General features: G+C 39.1%; 1 protein-coding gene across 4 annotated transcripts in view; it reads right to left on the minus strand.

Annotated features, from left to right (window-relative positions):
- Positions 1-3,498: 3,498 nt before the first annotated feature.
- Positions 3,499-23,870, minus strand: part of CSNK1D (casein kinase 1 delta) — a 36,128-nt gene continuing 15,756 nt past the window's right edge. The window contains exons 7-10 of one of the 4 annotated variants that reach the window (XM_044982741.1): positions 23,352-23,523; positions 17,898-17,944; positions 7,640-7,704; positions 3,499-5,686 (exon numbers count right to left, since the gene is read on the minus strand). In XM_044982741.1, coding sequence (XP_044838676.1) covers positions 7,672-7,704; positions 17,898-17,944; positions 23,352-23,523 — 252 coding nt within the window. In that variant the 3' untranslated portion in view covers positions 3,499-5,686; positions 7,640-7,671. Of the gene's footprint in view, positions 5,687-7,639; positions 7,705-17,804; positions 17,945-23,351; positions 23,524-23,870 lie in introns of all 4 variants that reach the window. The other 3 variants (XM_044982739.1, XM_044982740.1, XM_044982738.1) reach the window with 3 other exon arrangements.

A 23,870-nucleotide genomic window follows, 5' to 3' on the forward strand; every position in this document is an offset into this window, starting at 1 on the left:
CTAGGATTGGAAGGGACCACGAGAGGTCATCGAGTCCAGTCCCCTGTCCTCATGGCAGGACCAAATACTGTCTAGACCATCCCTGATACACATTTATCTAACCTACTCTTAAATATCTCCAGAGCTGGAGATTCCACAACCTCCCTAGGCAGTTTATTCCAATGTTTAACCACCCTGACAGTTAGGAACTTTTTCCTAATGTCCAACCTAAACCTCCCTTGCTGCAGTTTAAGCCCATTGCTGCTTGTTCTATCCTTAGAGGCTAAGATGAAAAAGTTTTCTCTCACCTCCTTATGACGCCCTTTTAGATACCTGAAAACTGCTATCATGTCCCCGCTCAGTCTTCTCTTTTCCAAACTAAACAAACCCAATTCTTTCAGCCTCCTTCATAGGTCATGTTCTCTAGACCTTCTTGTTGCTCTTCTCTGCACCCTCTCCAATTTCTCCACATCTTTCTTGAAATGCAGTGCCCAGAACTGGACACAATACTCCAGCTGAGGCCTGACCAGTGCAGAGTAGAGCAGAAGAATGACTTCTCGAGTCTTCCTCACAACACACCTGTTAATGCATCCCAGAATCATGTTTGCTTTTTTTGCAACAGCATCACACTGTTGAGACGTATTTAGCTTGTGGTCCACTATAACCTCTAGATCCCTTTCTGCCATACTCTTTCCTAGACAGTCTCTTCCCATTCTGTATGTGTGAAACTGATTGTTCCTGCCTAAGTGGAGCACTTTGCATTTGTCTTTATTAAGCTTCATCCTGTTTACCTCAGACCATTTCTCCAATTTGTCCAGATCATTTTGAATTTTGACCCTATCCTCCAAAGCAGTTGCAATCCTTCCCAGTTTGGTATCATCTGCAAACTTAATAAGCATACTTTCGATGCCAATATCTAAGTCATTGATGAAGATATTGAACAGAGCCGGTCCCAAAAGACCCCTGCGGAACCCCCCTCGTTATACCTTTCCAGGAGGATTGGAAACCATTAATAACTACTCTCTGAGTACAGTTATCCAGCCAGTTATGCACCCACCTTATAGTAGCCCCCTCTAAGTTGTATTTGCCTAGTTTATCAATAAGAATATCATGCGAGACCGTATCAAATGCCTTACTAAAGTCTAGGTATACCACATCCACCGCTTCTGCCTTATCCACAAGGCTCATTATCCTATCAAAGAAAGCTATGAGATTGGTTTGACATGATTTGTTCTTTACAAATCCATGCCAGCTATTCCCTATCACCTTACCACCTTCCAAGTGTTTGCAGATTATTTCCTTAATTACTTGCTCCATTATCTTCCCTGGCACAGAAGTTAAACTAACTGGTCTGTAGTTTCCTGGGTTGTTTTTATTTCCCTTTTTGTAGATGGGCACTACGTTTGCCCTTTTCCAGTCTTCTGGAATCTCTCCTGTCTCCCATGATTTTCCAAAGGTAATAGCTAGAGGCTCAGATACCTCCTCTGTTAGCTCCTTGCATATTCTAGGATGCATTTCATCAGGCCCTGGTGACTTGCAGGCATCTAATTTTTCTAAGAGATTTTTAACTTGTTCTTTTTTCATTTTCTCTTCTAAACCTACTCCGTTCCCATTAACATTCACTATGTTAGGCATTCCTTCAGACTTCTCGGTGCAGACCGAAACAAAGAAGTCATTAAGCATCTCTGCCATTTCCAAGTTTCCTGTTACTGTTTCTCCCTCCTCACTGAGCAGTGGGCCTACCCTGTCTTTGGTCTTCCTCTTGCTTCTAATGTATTGATAAAGTCTTCTTGTTTCCCTTTATTCCCGTAGCTAGTTTGAGCTCATTTTGTGCCTTTGCCTTTCTAATCTTGCCCCTGCATTCTTGTGCTGTTTGCCTATATTCATCCTTTGTAATTTGTCCTAGTTTCCATTTTTTATATGACTTTTTATTTTTTAGATCATACAAGATCTCATGGTTAAGCCTAGGTGGTCTTTTGCCACATTTTCTATCTATCTTACCCTGTTTTTAAGATCCTTGATGCCCTATAAGAGTCTGGGAACCCAGTTACCACTAGGTTTGGTTATGCTTGCTGTGTATATGGCGCCCAAATCAATTTTTTTTTTTTTTAAGGAACAAAGTCAAAGGAGATTGTTCCCATGGAATACTACATACATGGCAAGGCTGGATTTTTTTTTTAAATAATGCATTTCAGCTCTGAAAGTGCAAAGTAAACCTCACCTTTCCAGGCAAGAATTTGAATAATTCTTTCAACTATGACACATATGACCTGAAGAAACTTGTGAATAATTATAATTTTGAAGATTAAATGCCAGAAAACAGTGGTTTGTAATACATCTGCATCAGAACTAACATACATACTATTAGGACTCTTCAGACTCAGGTTCAATTCTCTATACCACAGCAGACTTCCTGTGTGTGACCGTTGGCAAGTCACTTAGCCTCTCTCTGCGTCATTTCCTTATCTGTAAAATGGGGGAAATACTTTTCTACCTCACAGGAGTGTTGCAAGGATAAATACATTAATGCATTTGCAGTCTACTGCTGAAAAGCTCTCTAACAGCTAGCTAGCTATTATTACTAGTGATATGAAATAAACATCCTCCATCTTTTCCCCTACAGCTCCTACCAGTCAATTGTAAGTCTTACAGCTCAACAATTGTTTTCCCAAGCTTCATATCAATACAGTTATACTTGATAACAAAAGAACAATGAATACTGAACACTTGGAAAATGCTTCTCTTTATAAGACTGTAAACTGAAGCAAACTATATTAGTTTATTAATTATAGTAAATAATTAATACTTTACCATTAGGGAAAAAAGGCATTCATTTCAATGAGAAGAAATGGGCTACTACTATACAGTTAGGTCTTTATTGTCTCAGGGGCTACCTGCAGTTATTAGTTTGTTACTCCTTTTCCCCATCATCTTCATTGGATCAGGCACTAAATGTTATATACTATGGGCTAGGTCCTTAGTTGGTATAAGTTGACATAGCCCTCTAAACCTACAAAAACCATAGCTGAATCATGGCTTTTCAATCAACACTTGCAGTAGGAGAAGACTAGATTGGGGCAGAAGTCCCCTCCACCAGAGCTGGCTGAGGCAGTCACCACACTTCTGGGCGCATGTGTCACTTTCAATATATACTTTTCCCTAGATGTGCCAACCCAATTTTGCTGGTCAGTGCAGAGAAGATAGCCATCACACTGTCCTTGCCCCCTCCCTACCTTTAAGAAAGATATCATTTTAGGCACTAGTTTTCAATGCTCAGCATTTGTGAAGGACTGAATGTGACTGTGACTAATACCTGCACAGGAGTGAGGGCCTTTTGTGTTCTCCCCCAATGTATGGTTAGTCTAAATTTAGGCCAGAGTACTCCATGTGGAGTACACACTGCAATCTTCTTGCTAACATTTTGGTATTACCTTGATTTTTGCATGTCCTCAGTAGTATGGAATTTGCCTGTGTATGTGCTGAGAATCCATTAAAAAGACAAATTTCACCAAGAAAAAATTAGAAGTCATTATGAATTTATTATTTACACAATTGGTAAAGTACACAAATACAGTGATAGTACAAATGAGATGTTCCGAGATATTGGTTACCAATACACACGTTTATACAGACATTGTAACTATTTTTTGCAGGTGATGGGATATAACTATTGTGAAAGGGCAAGAACAGCCCACAACCAAGAACAATTCTAGAAATTTGCATGAGTCAGCTTTTAAGTACAGTACAGCAATTTAAGGTTCTGGATACAGAGGAAGGAAAAAAAGTCGGCCTTTCTACATCTCTCTAACATTACATCATTAACCACACATATTTACAAAAAAAGTACAGTGAAATGTAGACCTGTACAAATGGTAGTGCACATGCCTTAAGTCCTGAAATCTACAGTAACTGAGTAAGGGATTCTGTTATGCAAAATTAACCACGGACCAAACTTTTAAACCTTTCCATTGCACTCCCCCAAAACACAGGTTTCCCCCAATGAGATCTAGAGCAAGCACAAGCAATTAGTTAGCATTCTGAAATCTCAAGAAAAGTGACTGACAGATTTAGTCCGTGGATTTTGGATAGAAAAGGAATTTGCAAAACTCTGGAACAATAAAAACTATCCTAACAAAGTTTGAGGCAAAAGGAAAACATTAATCGATTTGTTTTTAGCCAATGTTTCCAAATAGGAGGGAATCTTTCTAATAACACTTATGTATTGCACTTTCATTTTCAAGAGGGAAACTGACATTAACTTTGCTTGAGTATGACTAATAATTCTACTTTTCTAGTTCCTGCAAGGATAAAATATTTAGCATTACTTTATGAAAATGTTTTAAGTTAGAAACAATGTAAAGATCCTTCCCCATCTGCCAAGGGCACTTTTTATTTTGGAAATTCTAGGCATATGAACAAGTTATTTAACTCCAGAAAAAGAATAGCAATCCCAGAAATATACAACTTGTATTATATTACGAATGTAATTCATGCCTGAGAATCAGTTCTCAGGATTTCACAGCAGGAATATTTTGTTTATAATTCCTTTTTGAGTCTTGGTAATACACAGCAGACCAGAATTACTTGTTTTTATGTCTGTGGATACTGAAGCAAATGTACACAAATTCATTCAGTCTGCAATGGCAGTAATTCTTGTTCCACTTGCAACTGTCTTCAAACCAGCCAATCTCACAATGTAGAAAACTAGATCTTACCAAGGAAGAGTGTTTTATACACAATCCTCCTCCTCTAATGAAGGAGATACACATGCCATGCTTACCATCTCTAAACTCCAACAAATTTCTCTTAAATATCAGAGCCCTTCTCCCTCTTTATTCTTCACATTCTTTAGGAATAAGTTATCTATCAATATCACCATCTCTAAAAAGCCCAGACAATTCTTTTGTATCTTCAGTATCTTTTGTTTTCTCTGACTGTACTAGAGAAGAGTAAAAATTCAAAAATGTTTCTGTGTTGCATGGAGAGTTCCATTTAAAATGTGGAAGAAGCAAAGTAATAAAACTAATGCATATTAAAAAACTTTCAGGAGAACTTCCCCACCCCACATCCCAAATGGGACCATACAAAAAAAAGTAAACAGTTTAAATAAAATCAAATGGTTTTAATTAATTTACATATTCCCTGCCAGGCTAAATTTTACAAGAAATTTCAAGTCATTGTCTTTAATTCAGGATTGTTCATATTTGACATTTTTAAATCAGACAAAAGCAAGACAGAATTCTTTACACAGAATTAAGCCAATAATCTTAGCAAAATGATATAAAATTTTCTTAAACCAACCGGGTAAAAGACTTATAGTTACAGTAGAATAATAAAAAGGGGTAAAGTCTGCCACCTGTGGAGGGAGAACTGAAATGGCTATTCAACAACAGGCGGTTAACTCTGTAAACCATCTCTTCCTTTTCCAGCCCTGTTACTACAGAGTTCACTTAAGGTCATTGGGTTTCTGGCAAGAGCCTCTTTTAATGGCAGCTGTTGGTGTCTGTCCATGTTCCTGCAAGTATCTCTTTGTAAGTGGCATGGAGAGCTCCAGTTGTAATGTTTCTGCTCTAGGTTGGGGTATTTTTGCTAATAAAGCCATTGGTAACATAGGCGATCAGCCATGCATTATCTGCCCTCTGTGGCAAAATTATTTTCATCGGTGCACAGCAGACTGGAGAACACTGGTAGTCACACGAGCAGGAATCTATTAGAGCCAAAGAACAAGGTAACATCAGCACAAGTTATTTTAAGTAGCATAGATGGTGATACCAAAATTGTTTCAGTCACTTGTTGCAAAACATCTGGGCATAAAAACCCTGTTAAAAGAAAAAAAAAAGATCTTTCTAGAATCTGTAATCCAATGGACTACACAGGTTATTTCATACCTACCTGTAGCCACATCACATTATCTGCATTTTCCTTCTGTATTAAGGTTAACACAGAAAATGCACCTCTTCAGCAAAAACAGAGTTTGGAGAACAAATAAATCACAGCAAAAACATGCACGCAAAAAAAGAACAAAACCAGATTAAACTGCTGAGCTCTCAAAATAAAACTGATAGTGATTCAAGGCTGAAGAAACCCATATCGAAGCATAAAGTTAAAAATATGTTTAAAAAATAGAGCTCTTTGGCTTTTTACTGGTGATGCCATATTAAACACATTTCACAATATTATTTACTTAGCTTGAGCTTGTCTTAAGTAACATACTGCCCACAGAAAGTTAAAGGCATCACACATCAGTACATTTAATTTAAGAAGTTACAACTGTCAAAGTAGCAATATCACTCTAAGATAGAGAAGCAGAGTCTTAAATAGCTACCACATTTTTCACACATAAAGGTCAAGCACAACAGACAAGATCTTGATCCGGCTGGTTTCCTGCTGTCGTAACTCATGCAAGATTTGCATTGACTTCAGTGGGCGCTTTGCTTGAGTAAGGCCTAATGACTGGGGCTCTAAAGTAAACTATCATTTGCAGACAGTTTTGAATATTACAACAACAATTCAAGAAAGAAGCAGCTTCTGGAGTGAGCCAAGTACACAGAAATGGAGAAAATTAAATAAAAAAGAGGAAGAGAAGGATGCTACACCAACTGCAGATGTAGAATTAGTGCAAGCTGGAGCTTTATAGAGAAAGTAAAGCAGCAGAAAGAACTACAGAATTTAACAAGGAACAGAAAAATAGGATTGCCTTTTTAATATATAGCAAAGAAGCAGCTTCTAAAATAATTTAAGAGTCAGTATCCTTCAACAGTGAGGTACAGATTTTGACCCACAAATGTTTCTATTGCTAAAATACAATTGGCTTAAATACTAGAAAACTGCGCACAAAGGCAGAAATTATTTCACTATCCACTGGCAAAGGATTTTGAGTGTCCAAGTTCAAGCCTGCCTATATTTAAGGTGCTCATGTTTCAGCTACACTAAAGAGAAGTTCATCTGAAAATGTTTTTAATCTCTGGCAGCTCATAAGGGATGGAAGAGAATTTAAAAACATAGAAAAATGAAGGCTACTTTAATAACTTGTTCCACTCATGCCAAGATAAAGCCTTACTTGAATTAGTTAATTTTGTTCTCCAAGACAAGTCTTCAGAACAAGTAATCTGTTTTCATAATTTTAAAAGATCAAACTAGTTTAGAATGGATGTCTGAGATTGTGAGCATAATTATGGTGTGACCTTCAGGCTGATAGCAAAAAAATGGGCTATACCTGGAACCAGCTAGAGCGAATGGCCCAGGATAGAAGACTCTGGAGATCTGTGGTTGGCGGCCCATACCCTGATTGGGGTGACGGGCATGAGTGAGTGAGTGAGTGGTTCTAGGATAGACTTGGTTTAGAGTTGCTGGTCTGCTTATTTTATTAGCAATGCCTTAATAGCCATAGGAGCTTCCCAAACCACCAATTTTAATTAATTCTACTAAAGAATTTAGGAAGAATAGTAGTAAATACTTCAGCTCTTGGAAGGATGTTTACTTTTACAGTCAGAAGGAATCCTAATGCCATGTCAAGTACCTGACATCTGAGTGTAGGGCACAGAGATAAAGTGTACAATTGTAAGAGTTAATGTGAAGAGGAAGAGCCAAATCCGATGTTTCCACAGGATTTAATCCCACCCCATCCAAAAAGATTTGGGTCTAACAAGAAGGGACTCACCCAGTGCTGCCTTCCAACGAGGAGACGAGCAGCTACTTGCCATGATGTTCGAAGGGAATGCTATTCTGAGGTGGGGGGAAAAGACAGCAATTTGTAACAGTTCTACTGTCCAAATATATAAAGTTGACTACAAAATCCAACCTAAATTTGCAGTTGAACCTACATACACTTTCCAAAGACTTTAATTTCAGATTGCTACAAGACTTGTTTTTGTACGAATAGCTATTTTAAAAGGAACAAAAACATTCTTCCTCAAAGAAAGATGAAATCTCAGAGTTAGAGGAGTTATGTAGAAAATGATCCCTATAAAGATTAACATATGAATAAAGGTTTTCTCATTAGGAAGTGAACTGTATTTTGGGAGTGCATTTTTGTTCCAGCCTCTATTTTAGTCCAATAAAGTGAAACACACAGATTGTTAATTGCCAGTGCTGGCCATTGATTTAAAAACATTTTCCTTTGTCAAAGAGACTTATTCCATTATTCCTTTACTCTAAGTATTCTAAACCTTTTCCTCTCAACTAGAGAGAGAATTCTCAATCTACTATTAACATAAATATGAGTTGTGCAAGAGCTAGATCCTGCAAGGTGCTATGCATTCTGCATCCAGCAAAGCACTTACGCACGTGCTTAACTTTAAGCACATGAGAAGTTCCATTGAAATAGTCTTACAGAATTGAGCCCTGAAGAGAAACAAAGGTTACTCACCTGTTACTGGAGTTCAAGACAACCTCTGCACATTCACTTGCCTGAGATGTGCCCGATTGTACAGTCTGGACTGGAAATTTTAGTAGCAGTGCCCATGGGAGCGCTTATGCACCCACTATCCTTCCATCACTACTCTTAACACTCAAAGGGTGTAGCTATAAAAGGTAGGATGGCATGCTGACTGCCTCAGATACTTCCACCACCTTCTCAGATCCAAAGTTCATAGATTCATTTTAAGGCCAGAAGAGACCATTAGTTCATCTAGTACAATATCCTGCTTCACAGAGGCCATTTCTTCCAGTTACCTCTGTGCAGCCCATTAACTTGTGCTTGACTAGAGCATATCCTCCAGAAAGGAATCCAGTCTTGGATTTCAAGACATTAAGAGATGGAGAATCCACCATATTCTTTTGTAGTTTGTTCCAGTAGTTCATAATCCTCCCTGTTAAAATATTGTGCCTTATTTCTAATTTGAATTTGTCTAGCTTTAACTTCCAGTCACTGGTTCTTCTCATGCGTTTCTCTGATAGATTTAAGAGTCCTTTCGTAGCAAGTATTTTCTCCCCATGAAGGAACTTGTATACATAGTGATCAAGTAATCTCTTGAACTTTTTGATAAGCTAAACAGACTGAGCTCCATATCTCTCACTGTAAGGCATTTTTTCCAGCCCTCAAATCATTTGAGGCTTTTGTCTGCATCCTCTCCTTTCGAAATGTGAACACCGAAATGGGACAAAGTATTCCAGTATCACTCTCATCAATGCCATATACACCTCTACCCAGTGATGAGCTGCCAAAATCTTAACAACCGGTTCCCTACCGGGTCCTTCATTCATACCAGTTCTTCAGCAGCACTTCAGCGGCGGGTCCTTCAGTGCCGCCAAAGACCCGGAGCGAGTGAAGGACCCGCCGCCAAAGTGCCACCGAAGACTTGGAGCGCCACCCGGTGAGTAAGCCCCATGTGTTTTTTGTTTTTTTTTAAGTCATCCCTGCCGGGGCCCTGTCAAAACTGTTAAAATCGGGCCCCGCACTTCCTAAAGCTGGCCCCCGCACATCGGGGTTGCAAAATTGTATCAGAGGCCAGGTAGGGAAGGCTGTGCCTCCCAAAACAGCTGTCTCCCCCATCCAACACCCTTCCCACGTCCTGCCTCTGACTGCCCCCCTCAGAACCTGCAATCCATCAACCCCCCCGCTCCTTGTCCCCTGACAGCTCCCCCCAGAACCTCACTGTTGAATAATAGCTGACTGCATCTCCAAATGTAATACGTAGGTAGCCAATAAGTCAGATTTAATAGTCTTTATTGGATTCTGATATTTATTGCAAAATTGAACTAAGTGCTTTGAAGAAGTAGTTTTTACAAGCACTAGTATGAATTGAAGCTAGCAGTTACATTAATTTAATCTCTGTTCTGTGGATATGATGAAAAGCTTGGCAAAAATTTAGACAGTAGCCATGGCAAATGTTACAGAACACCATTGTGGGTAAGGGATTATATAGTAACTTACATGCTGAATAGCAGTGGGCCTAGAACTGATCCTTGCAGAACTCTACTAGAAACACCTCTATTTAATGATTCCCCACTGACAGCTACTTTTTGAAGATCTGTCAGTTAGCCAGGTCTTAATCCATTTAACATGTGCTTCATTATTGTTGTATAGGGCTAGTTATTTAATCAGAATGTCATGTAGTACCAAGTCAAATGCCTTACAAAACTTTATTACATCTATGCAGTTACTTTTATCATCCAAAAATCTCAAAGAATGAAATAAAATTTGCTTGACAAGACGTATTTTCCATAAAACCATGTTAATTAGCATTATATTGCCTTCTTTCAATTCTTTATTAATGGAAACCTGTAGCAGCTTTTCCATAATTTTGCCCAAATTGATGTAGTTGAAATCAGCATTCCAACCAAGAAGGGAAAGTGGGCTGGGAGTGTGAATTTGCAGAGGTCATCTGTAATAACCCTGGTTACAGGTGAGTAGCTTTTGTTTCTTCTTCGAGTACCTTTTTGGTATAGTCCCACTCTTGGGAATTTGGCAAGTAGTGCTCCTCTCTCTGCATGATCGGATGAGAATGCCTGGTTAAGTAAGGAGTGCAGTACTGTCTTATCAACTGAGCATCTGATCTAGATGCCAAATGGCAGATCTACAGATTTCTAATATGAGAGTATGTCTAAGGCAAGCCACAGAGAGTGCTCTGTTGCTTTTCATTAAGGATTTAGGGGTATTTTAACACTCCTCAATACATAGGGGTTTGGCTTCCTTGACGACAGGTTACTGTTCCAGGAAGGACAGCTGAGTGGAGATGGGGTCCATTTGTCAAGGAAGGAGAAGAGTGTCTTTGGAGAGAGACTGGCTAACCTAGTGAGAAGGGCTTTAAACTAGTTTTAATGGGGACAGGAGACAAAAGCCTACAAGTAAATCACAAACATGGACACCTGGGAAAAGGGTTGGAATGGGGGGGGGGGAGGGGAAGCATGGTCAATTATAGCAAGGATAAAGGAGAAACAAGAGGGAACAGAGAGGGAAAAATCAAATCATTATCTTAGATGTCTTTATACTAATTCAAGAGGTATGGGGAATAAACAGGAAGAACTAGAAATATTCATGAATAAACACAGAACAAAAAGATGGCTACTGAATCATGGAGCTTGCAATAACCTACAATTTGAAGGACGCAATATATGTTTTATTAGGCTTCTGATTAATTTTCAAGCTAACTGTTGGCTCTGGATCAGGGGCAGGGTATGGCTCTATATTACAACCTTGGTCCTCTATAATAACCATTTGATTTGCCTCTGGCTTCCACCTTGATGGAACAATTTTGGATTTTGTTGTAAGGAACAAGATTCTTAATGGCATGCTCTCGTACTCTGGCTCTTTCATAAGAGTCTGACACCTGTGAGGCTAGGGATTTCTCCACAGTATGATCCAATGAAGTGGATTCACCCTGACTGGCACCTTAGGACTGGCTCCAGTTAAGAAGATAGACCCCTGCACCAGAGAACTGTTGGGCTTTCTGGACCCATCATCATTTGTCAGAGGGGAATCGGGTCTCCAACACTTGTGGATCCCTTAGACTTGGAGCCAGAAAGTTTAGTTGCTAATGCTTCCTCCAGTAGCAATGCTTGGAGTTGATTTTGAAACTTCTTGCTAGCCCTGGTGGTCAGTCTGCTGCATACAGAGGATTAAGATAGTGAATTACCTTCCTCCAAGAAGGCCAAACAGTTCACACGTGCATCTGAAATAAGAAAGATAGCAGGGCAAAAGGCATATCTCTTGAACCCCAACTTTGTGGTCTTCGGTTCCACAGTTGGGAACTGGGGGATCTGAGCCTCTGTGAAATCCTCACCAAAAGAAAGAAATTAAAATTGCTACATAATAAACTAAAGACAGCACTGGGAATGATCTGTTCCATCAAATGCAGGTTGGGGGAGATGGCCAGATTCCTGGTTTGACTGCTATCAGGGTTGGAAAGAACTGAGGTGGTTGGCGGGACAAGCCCCCTTTTATAGCCATTCACTCCAAATATGTGTAGCAGCGAGAAGAGAGGCAGCACGTGTGAGAGAGCACTCTGACAAGCACTGCTACTAGAAAGTTACTTTGGTCCAGGCAGTACCATTGGTGCATCCCAGGAATGGGGATGTGTACAGACTACCTATATCTTTCCAGATATCTTCATCTCTTACAGATAAAACAAAACTAAAAGTAACCTGCAACATTCTCCTGGAGAACCCTTGACTGAAGTGAGACATGGCACATTTTCCTGATTAAAAAGATCCCAAATACCAATCAAGTTTATTTTATCTTATATAAAAAGGATTCTGTACCTTTGGAGTTAAATGTGGAAAATATCTCTTTTAGTCTGGTTGGACTGTAACAGTTAGAAAACAAAAATTCCCTAAACTAAGAGATGATTCACTATTCAAATAAAAAATTCTGAAACTTATTTCTGTAGTGTCAATGCAAATGAGAACCTTTAACACTTTCTGCTTTATTTTGGAGCTATCACAACCAACCTGAATCCAATTTTTCAGTGTCAAAAGAGGAACAATCAGCAATTTAAACGGCAGGATTCCTTAATCATATAAGATAATCTTAAATACATGCTTTGAAGAACATCTTGTGTCTGGAATTATCAATGAGGAAACTGACAACAAATCTGGATGGTTCAAGATATTCACATTCTCAAATATTGTATATGATATATATTTAAATTAGAAATTGATATTAAACATTTTCCTTAACTATTCTTATAGTATCATCTATATTACATTACAAAAGTGTGATTCAAATCTGAAATACTTGAAACATTTAGGAAGTCTCTGAGATCAGTGAAATTCGATAAATGCTAAATATGTTTGAAGTTTAATGGAGACCTGAAATGTTTTAAACTATGCACTAAAGTAAATAAGTGTATAGACTGAGAAACTACAGGACTTTTAAACAAAGTTTGAAATCCTTGGCTAGCTACCATGGTATGAAAATAGATTATTCTTTTCTATACTCCCTTTGGCTCCAAAATTGCAAAGGGATTCATGTATCCAGGCGGGCAAGTCCCAATATCTACATGGATCCATTTGGAAAGAATAGGGCTTCATATTTATAAAACTCTAGATGTAACAGGATTATGTTACTATACTCCTTGTACTTTAATACAGAAATGCTTTAGAAAAATGCAATGCACGAATTTGAGCCAAATATTCCATAACTACAGCCACGCTAAAGAACTAGAATGAATTACTAACCACACCAGGATTAAGAACGCTCTGAAACTTTACCATCGGGAGTTTTATTCCTTCATTACAAACAAGATACACTCAGACATGAAAGGGAATAAGAATAAAACACCACTTACTGCAATTTTTGCCCACTAATGACTTGCTTTTATGTCAACTGTTACAAAGACAATCTCAAATTCTATCAAATCTGAGAGTTAAACACTGAGTAAATACTGAAATAATGCCTATTGGGCTAGAAAAGACAATCATCTTTTCATCTGAAGACCTCCAAGGGATTTAATAATAATAACAATACTTTGCCAAATCTCTGAACATAATAAAACCATCACATATGGGGCAGTGAAAGCTATATGATAAGCTGTATTTAATGTCCAGATATAACCACCTCACTTACATTATTCTCACTATCTCAGCTAGGATTTATACAAATCCAGATTTAAGATTTCTCAAAATAGCTGCTTTCTGTCCTCCCAATCTGCTGAAAAAGCACCTCCTCCCTCTCCCCAACTGTACAACTCCAATCCTCCCCTGCTTTAAATTAAAGGGACCATGAGACAGGTCAGTGATCTGGGACTCAAATTTCAGTAACTTGCCCTTCAGAGCTAAAAATGGAGACCATTCTCAGATTTCAAAACAGATAAACAGGACTTGTTTCTAAACCTGGATGGGTCCTGGAATATCAGACTTTAAAAGTCATAAAATTTCTGTGTGTGAAGAATTTAAGGTAATTTTAAAAGAGGCTTTAAAAATATATTTCCCTCTTACTCAGATCTGTGGGAGTAATGATATTAAGAGAGTTTGGCTTTACAAGTGAAGGAACACAAAAAACAGTCCAAATAAAGATTTTATAAACTTAACTATTTCTAAAATGTATTAAGGGTAGCTATTACTTTATATATTTATGACATGCACGCATAAATAGAAAGTTTTCCACTTCCCCATTCACTGGGCAAGTTCAATGGTGAGAGAGGCAGAGAGCTCTGTATTGTCTGTGGCTGAAGCCCAGAGGAATGCGGCCTCCTTTGCTACAGAATTTGAACAGTGTAGATTGAATTAAACTGTGTTTTGCATAATCCTGGCTCATTCAATGGGAGATGCATGATGTGCAGAGTACTGACTCTCGCATCTACAACCCTCTTTCAATTATTTGTAATCTTTGATTCCCTCCTTCACTCTCTACTGCCAAAATCCACATTGAGGATAGTTTCCCCTGCTACAGTTTAGTATATTTCTAAAGCCAAGTAAAGTGAGAGCTCTCTGCATTGTTTTTTTTTGTTTGTTTGCAATGTCCAATTTTTGCAAGATTTTGGTAGGGAGAAAGCTTTTAAGTTCACTTTCAAAATAAACGTATTTGCAATTAATTCTGAATGCATTAATTCTATTATAAAATCCCAGATCATTAAATTCATTTTTTAAAATGGAAAATGTTGATTAGCACTTAGCATCTCAAAATTTGACACATTTGCAAGGAAAACAAAGTGGAATGCCAACCATGACAGCTGAATTTACTTCCCTGATAACAATACTCCTGTATATCAACTAAGGCTGTTAAAGAATTAGAAAAATTAATTATGATTAATTGTAACATTAAAAAAAACCACAATTTATTGCAGTTTTAATTGCACTGTTAAACAATAACAGAATACTATTATTTAAATATTTATGGATGTTTTCTACATTTCCAAATGTTGATTTCAATTATAACACACAATATGAAGTATACAGTGCTCACTTAATTTTATTACAAATATTTGCACTGTAAAAAAAGAAATAATATTTTTCAATTCATCTCATACAAATACTATAGTGCAATCTCTTTGATGTCAAAGTGCAACTTTGAATTATTTTTTTCCCAACTGCACTCAAAAATAAAACAATATAAAACTTCAGAGCCTACAAGTCCACTCAGTCCTACTTCTTGTTCAGCCAATCACTAAGACAAACACATTTACATTTTTGGGAGATAATGCTGCCCACTTATTTACAATATCACCTGAAAGTGAGAACAGGCATTTGCATGGGACTTTTGTAGCTGGAGTTGCATTCGTATGCCCCTTCATGCTTCAGCCACCATTCCAAAGGACACACTTCCATACTGATGAAGGGCTCTGCTCGATGACCTTCCAACGCCAGTTACAAGAGTGCCATGTGAATGCGTGTTCTCACTTTCAGGTGACATTCTAAGTTCCCTGTAAGCTGCATGGCTGTGCAGCAGGCTCTCAAGGGCTGTGCAGGTGGGGGGAGGACCCCCTCCCCCACCCAGCCACACCTCACTGGAGCTGAGGAGAAGAGGAACCTCTCCCCCAGCCCAGCCACGCTGCACTGGAGCTGAGGAGAAAAGGAACCCCTCCCCCAGCCCAGCTCAGCACCACCAGAGCTGCCGCCGCCAGGGAGAGGTGCCTCTCACCGGGCCCCAAGCTTCTGCGGGGAGAGAGGGCTGGAGAGAGTCTTCTCTCCCCCCTCAGTCCTGGGGCAGCCTGCACCCCAAACCCTTCATCCCCAGCCCCACCCCAGAGCCTGCACCTCCCTGCACCCCAACCCTCTACCCCAGCCCTGATCCCCCTCCTGCACTCTGAACCCCTCAATCCCAGCCCAGAGCACCTTCCTGCACCCCAAACCCCTTAGCCCCAGCCTCACCCCAGAGCCTGAACCTCCAGGTGGAGCCTGCATCCATTCACACACCCCAGGCCCCTGCCCCAGTCCTGATCCCCCTCCGAGCCCAGAGCACCCTCCTACACCCCAAACTCATCCCCAGCCCCACCCAAGAGCCCTCACCCCCCCCCACTGCCCCAGTCCAGAGCCCTCTCCTGAATCCTGAACTCCCCATTTCTGGCCCCTGAACTCCTCATTTCTGGAGCCCGCACCCCCAACCAGAGCCCTCATCCCCTCATGAACTCCAACCCCAATTTTGTAAGCATCCATGGCCCGCCATACAATTTCTAATCCCAGATGAGGCCCTTGGGCCAAAAAGTTTGCCCACTCCACTGTACGGGGTGAACTGCAAATATTTCTTTTGTTTATCTGTAATAAATATTTGTAACAAATATCTGTAATAAAAATAATAAAGTGAGAACTGTACACTTTGTATTCTCTGTTGTAACTGAAATAAATTGGTATTCTATTATCGTTTAACAGTACGATTACAATTGCGATTAATCAAGATTATTTTAATAGCGTTAATTTGTTTTGAGTTAATCGTGATTAATTGATAGCCCTAATATTAACTAAACTACCTGAACAATAGACGGACACTGTCAATAACTGATATTTCAAAGCAAATGTACCGCTGAAGTCTCCAGATAAGTTTGTATTCTAGAGAACCCTAAGACAAGCCATGTGTATACTAAAATTTAAGATACAGGTTCTGTTGGGTCTAGAATTTCTCATCTTCTCTATACACTAAGAATGCTGTATTGATTTAAAGGCAATTCTATAGTGAGCACTACCACAGTATGACCATTTACACTATAGCCTACTACCATGCTACACAGGTTGCACTTAAACAGTCAGTAAAGCACTTTAGGCACAATTTTAACTATGTGTGTAGGAAAAACAATGGCATTATAAATTTTAAAAAGCGTATTAATTTCACTAATTAAAAAGCTACTGTTAACTCCGAACCTTGTTAAAAAGTCTATTAACTCAGAGAACTTTTCAGAAGGCATACAAATTGAATACTGACAGAATTATGTCACCCTAACTAAAGACAGTGATGATGTGCTTGTCAAATAAGTATTAAATACTCAATTAGCAGTTTTGTTTCTCCTAGAAATCCACAGATGGGAAGAAATAAGCCAATGTTTACAAAATGTCCAAGAGACTAGTAAAGTTAAGAAAATTTTACTTTTACACTTTTAAATGGGAACTACGAGTACTGGGAAAGTTATAAATGAAAGGTACCTGATAGCTAGGTAGAACCCTTAAAGCAAGATATAGTGAAAGAAGGAACAAGGTAGAAGTGGAATAGAAAAGTAAAAGATTACATGGAAGAAAAAAAATGTTGTTCAAGACTTAATTATCTTGACTAAGTATACCACATCACCATATTTCCACCTCAGAATCACAGCATTTGCTATATTTCTACAATATTAGATCCTCTCAGCAGTAAAAAAAAAATAAAATAAAATGCACAAGCCATGTTTTCTAGATTGTGCAAGACTTTTGAATTCTGTAGTTAAAATTGCTAAGATAATTTTAAGATCCTGAATATTATACTACTTGTAATCATGTCTAATGCGACATTGTTCGGACTGCTTCAGTGAAACAAATATATAGCATATGTTCCACCAAATAGCACACACAACTCTTTGGGCTCCTACTGTATACTGAACATCTTCTCAAATGTCTCTTTAATACAGCCCTGGCATTAAAAGGCTTGCCACTGGGCATACAAAGAAACAGAAAGATGGAGATTAAACAAACAAATTGCCCTTGTTCAGTTCTTTAGAGATAAATATGGTACTTTGTTATATATTGTATTGATATCGTAAGACAAAGGCCTTATGAGTGGTGCCTCCAACAAAGCAAAAAGGTAGGAACTACATACCTAAATATTCTAAACTCTTTTATAAAATAATGAAGTGAATATTCTTCAGTATGAAATTCCATTGATTAACTGGTAAACTGACATAGGAAAGTACAACAGCCTGATCAAAATAAGTACTCTCAAATTAAACCCCTCCCTTTCCCATAAAAAGGTGTTTATTCTGTACCTGTGAAGTTGACATGCGAGAAGTATCTTGGTGGCCTGTTAAATCAGATGAAGAGATATTGACAGGGGCACCACGATGCAATCTCATACTCACTTTCCGTTCTCGCTCCATTCCAGACACTGGCCGAGGAGAGGCGTTAGCTGTGAGAAAGACTGTATTAGCCTTATCACTTAACTTTCTTGTAATACAGTTTTAAACAGGATTTAAAGAGGTGTTAGTTTTTAAGACCTTTAAAAAAAACAAACACCAAACTTTCACCAGGGAACGGACAAACACCTAAGGGTACATCCAGACTACCCACCGTATTGGTGGGTAGCGATCGATTTATCGGGGATCGATATATCGTGTCTCACCTAGATGCGATATATCGATCCTGAACGCGCTCCCCGTCGACTCCGGAACTCCACCGGAGCGATCAGCGGTAGCGGAGTCGGCGGGGCAGCCGCGGACGTCGATCCTGCGCGGTGAGGACGGGAGGTCAGTCGGGATAAGATACTTCAACTTCAGCTATGGTATTCCCATAGCTGAAGTTGCGTATCTTACATCGACACCCTCCCCTAGTGTAGACCAGGCCTAAGTCTCTTTTGCAGTGACAGTAGGCAGAAACAGCAGTTAAGTTATATGTAATAACCAGGTGTTGGATTTGATAACAGCAGAGAGAGAGAAAAGAAAAGTATACACTCATTTAAAGTGGACAGAAGACCAGGTCAAGATTTAAGAACAAAAGAGCTTCCACGCTGGTTCAGACCATGGCTTATCCTGCCCAGCACCCTGTCTCCAACAGTGGCCCATACCAGAGCTCCAGGGCAATTATGAAGTGATCCATCCCTATTTATCTCTTCTGGCTTCTGACATTCAGAGGTTTAGGGTCATCCTGAGCATGGTGGTATGTCCCTGACCATCATGGGTAATAGCTATTTATGGATCTATATGAACTTAGTTTTTTTTTTTTTTTTAAACATCACAACATTCCACGATAATGAGTTCCACAGGTTAGCTGTGCATCATGTGAAGAAGTACTTCCTCTTGTTTGTGTTAAACCTGCTACCTATTATTTTTATTGGGTGACCTCTGATTTATGTAGGAAAGGGTAAAAAACACTCCTCTATTCACTTTTTCCACACTGTCTATGATTTTATAGACCTCTATCAGATTCCCCCCCTTAGTCCTCTCTTTTCTAAGCTGAACAGCCCTAATCTTTTTAGTTCCTTGTATGGAAGTTTCCATATTCTTAATCACCTTTGTTGATTTTCTTTGAACCTTTTCCAGTTCTTTGGCGATGGGCTGACCAGAACCGGACACATTATTCAAGGTGTAGGCGCACCATATATTTATGTAGGAGCATTATGATTCTATAATTATGATATTTTCTGTCTTATTTTCTATACCTTTCCTAATCGTTCCTAACAGACTTTTAGTCTTTTTGACCGCTGCTGTGTATTGAGTGGACCTTTTCAGAGAGCTGTCCACAGTGATGCCAAGATCTCTTTCTTGGGTGGCAATAGCTAATTCAGAATCCATCACTGTGTATATATAGTTGGGATTATTTTTTCCAATGTTCATTACTTTGCACTTAACATTGAATTTGATCTGCCATCTTGTTGCCCAATCACCCACCTTTATGAGATTCCCGTGTAACTCCTCAGAGTCTGCTTTGGACTTGACTATCTTGAATTAATTCTGTGTTGTCCAGAAACATTGCCATGTCTGTTCGCCCCCTTTTGCAGATCATTCATTAATATGCTGAATAGATACAGATTGCTGGGGGAACCCGCTATTCACTTCTTTTCACTAGGAAAATTGATCATTTATTCCTATCCTTTAATAAACCCTTTAAACCTGTTTTATTTAGAAGACGACAAACAGGACTGTCTCGATCTCAGATCAAGTATAAAACATCAAGCTCTAGAAATTCATGAGTTATGCTGTCAAGTATCAGAGGGGTAGCCATGTTAGCATAAGCTTTTGTGGGTAAATACCCACTTCGTCAGATGTCGCTTTATGAGCTATGTTGTTAGCTGAGGGACCAGCAGTCAGTTGCACCAGATGCTGTTCTCCTGTGACAAGAAATCTTGTATTGGAGGAAGCAGGGAGAAGAGGGAAGAGAAGATCGATCTTTGGACAGATGCAGGAACTTGGATATAACCAGGTCTGCCATGTCCAGGTTGGTGAGACTAAGATCATGCTGGGTCTCTTCTGCCAAATCTCCATAAATATTTCAAGGATGAATGGAAATGTGGAGGAAAGGTGTAAGAGGAGCTCTTTCTTGTCAATGTAAAAAAGGTGTCTAATACACATGGGATCCCTGCTTGGTCTCAAACAGATCTTCACATGAGCCACCAAAGGTCTGAATGCTCACTTGTGATGGATGATGTGTCCCCTTCCATTTGATGTAAGCAACTTAAAAAAAAAAAAAAAAGAGTGTCAAGTGCAGAGCAGATATTTTTTTAATGAACCATCCACTTTGACCGATTACTTTCTGACACAGGATTCTTTGCTGCTTCTACAGAACCAGACTAACACGGCTACCCCTCTGATACTTTCTGACAGAGGCAACACAATTATGTTTCTGATCTGTGGTGAAAAGATTTGTAAGCCAGCCTGATGGCCCTCAGCTCTAGCAAATTTATGTGGAGCTGCAGCTCATTAGGCTTCCGAAGACCCCAGACAGAGATCCTAAATGTGTTCCCCGACCTAGACTGGCAGCATTCATGACATTTGTTATCAGAACAGGCTGAGATAAATGCATTTTTTTAAAAGACATTCCCTGGTTTTAGCCACTACCATAGTGAGGTCTGAGGGAGAAACGATAATAAAATGGGACATGATAGAAGTATATAAAATAATGGTCTAGAGAATGCAGATTAGAAGCTTCTGTTTTCCCTATCTCATAACACAAGAACAGGGGACATACAATGATATAAGGAAATACTCTCTTGTTTAATGCATAATTTAACTGTGGAACTCACTGCCATAGGATGTTGATGAGGCTACTACTTTAGCACACTTCAGAAAGAGAGCAAACATTTATACGGATAAAAATAATATCTAGAGTTATAATGGCTAATATTAAAGAGTATGGAAGGATTATAAAATTTGTGCTTCAGAGTTTAACCCAATTTCTCATGGATTGGTAACTGGTTAAAAGATAGGAAACAAAGGGTAGGTTTAATTGGTCAGTTTTCAGAATGGAGAGAGGTAAATAGTGGTTTCCCCCAGGGGTCTGTTCTGGGACCAGTCCTATTCAACATATTCATAATTGATCTGGAAAACAGCGAGGTGGCAAAATTTGCAGATGATACAAAATTACTAAAGATAGTTAAGACCCAGGCAGACTGCGAAGAGCTACAAAAGGATCTCTCAAAATTGGGTGACTGGGCAACAAAATGGCAGATGAAATTTCATGTTTATAAATGCAAAGTAATGCACATTGGAAAGCATAATCCCAACTATTCCTATAAAATGATGGGGTCTAAATTAACTGAAGAAAGAGATCTTGGAGTCACTGTGGATAGTTCTCTGAAAACATCCACATGTGCAGCGGCAGTCAAAAAGCCAAACAGAATGCTGGGAATAATTAAGGGATTGATAATAGGACAGAAAATATCATGTTGCCTCTATATAAATCCATGGGATGCCCACATCTTGAATAATATGTGCAGATGTGATCATCTCATCACAAAGAAGATATATTGGAATTGAAAAAGGTTCAGAAAAGGGCAACAAAAATTATTAGGGGTATGGAATGGCTTCTATATGAGGAGAGATTAAGACTGGGACTATCAGTTTATGAAAGAGATGACTATGGGGAGATATGATTGAGGTCTATAAAATCATGACTGGTGTAGAGAAAGTAGATAAGGAAGTGTTGTTTACTACTTTTCATAACACAAGAGCTAAGGGTCACCAGATGAAATAAATAGGCAGCAGGTTTAAAACAAATAAAAGGAAGTATTTCTTAACACAACACACAGTCAACCTGTGGAACTCCTTGCCGGAGAATGTTGTGAAGGCCAAGACCATAACAGGGCTCCAAAAAACCCCACAAACAAACTAGATAAATTCATGGAGGATAGGTCCATCAATGGCATCCCTAGCCTCTGTTTGCCAGAAGCTGGGAATGAGCGACAGGGGATGGATCACTTGATTACCTGTTCTGTTCATTCCCTCTGGGGCACCTGGCATTGGCCACTATCGGAAGACAGGATACTGGGCTAGATGGACCTTTGGTCTGACCAAGTAGGGCCATTCTTATGTTATTTTAATTAGGGAATAGGATAAAATTTTCAGGGGGGGGGGGAAGAGGGGGAAGGGGGCAGATTATCCCACATCTGTCTACTGAGAGCTTTCTCACCCCTTCCTGTGAAGCATCTAGTACTGACTACAGTCTAAACAACAAAGAGTCCTTGTGGCACTTTAGAGACTAACATGTTTATTTTGTTAGTCTCTAAGGTGCCACAAGGAATTCTCATTGTTTTTGCTGATACAGACTAACATGGCTACCACTCTGAAACCTGACTACAGTCTGAAACAGAATGCTAAACTAGATGGATCACATGTCTGATTTGGAATTTCCTAATTTTGGGTAAAAATATCAAAAATCTGAAAAAGTGAACTTTTCAGCCTAAAATTGACAATGAGATTTGTTTGTGTAATATGAAGCAAAAAGGGAGAGGTTGGTTCCAGCAGGAGGATGGGGCTTGAGGGAGCGCTCTGCTTCCCTTCAACTACTGCTCCAATGTGTTCAGTAGCAGAATGTCTTGACATATGATTTCTGCGGTGAGGTTCTACGGAGGTAATACCATGAAAAAGAAATTGATTTTATTATCTGAATAAGTGGAAGTCAGTATGGAACTACTGATCTGTTATGTAACAGCAAGATCAAAGTGTATCTGAAGTCATTTCAGTGTGCCACTGAGCTGGAAATCTATTTTCTCATAACTATGCTGAGGTGCAATAAAAGAAGATCTAAGCCCAACTTCAGTACACTAGGCGATTATTTAAATCTTTAACAAAGCCTTAAAGAAAAAATAGATCAGTTCTATGGAATCTTATGTTATTCCTTACATAAGTAGAAAATCATTTTGGTATACAATTAAAATAAAATCACCATTAGGGAAAATCTCTTTACATACAAATGTTTACATTTATTAGTCTGAATTGGGGACTCAGCAAAACACTTAAAAATGTAATGACTTTATAAATGGAATGTCCTGAGAATAAGTTCACTTGGAAAAGGTGATCCTTCTAGAGTGAGTAAAGTGTGTAATTGTTACCAAACCACAGCAGGTATTTAAGGCAACAATCTAAATCAGACTAGCATGTAGCAAGGCAATTATTACGTGCAGCAGAAAGGAAAACCTGTCCAGTAATTTATGGAAAGAAAGCATTTACAGAGAGTATATTTATAAAATATTTCCCTAATCCTGGTTATTTACTCAAGTTGATTTTGAAGGATGGCAAAATGGTATAGTTCAGTAACCAGGAAGTAGCTGAAGAATAGCATAGTCTGCAAGATGAGTCTGCCCCAGGAATCTGATTACTTACCAGTATGCGAAGTTGGAGTAAGGGGAGGAGGAGGAGCTACGTCTTGCGTTCCCCTCAGCCTCCCAGAGGCAGTGGAGGGTAAACCACGTACTGCAGAATTTCGTGTATGTCTCAATCTTTCCTCTCGTTCTCTCCTTTCACGTTCAGCATCTTCAGCGGCTCTGCTTGCACCCTGTAAGTCATGAAACTAGTTAACAATTAGGATGAGTATTGAGCTTAGAACTCCATTTCATATAAATACTAATTACGAAAATAACATTTGACACATGGAGTGTGAAACGGAACCTGACAGTTTGTTCCTGCTCCTGTAAGTTCCCATAAAAACTATGGTATTGAATTTAATTTGTATTTCATTATAGCATCCAGATATTATAGTTATGAGGAGGACTAGGGTGTCAGAAATCCTATCTAACACATGTCCATTGTCATGGCATCTGGGTACCTCACAATAGTTACAAGTAATAGTAATTGCCTTCATCCAAAAATTCAGAAGTTGACCTCACAAACCCCAGAACCTGC

This window comes from Mauremys mutica, chromosome 12 (assembly GCF_020497125.1).
Source record: "Mauremys mutica isolate MM-2020 ecotype Southern chromosome 12, ASM2049712v1, whole genome shotgun sequence".
Classification (NCBI taxonomy): Eukaryota; Metazoa; Chordata; order Testudines; family Geoemydidae; genus Mauremys; species Mauremys mutica.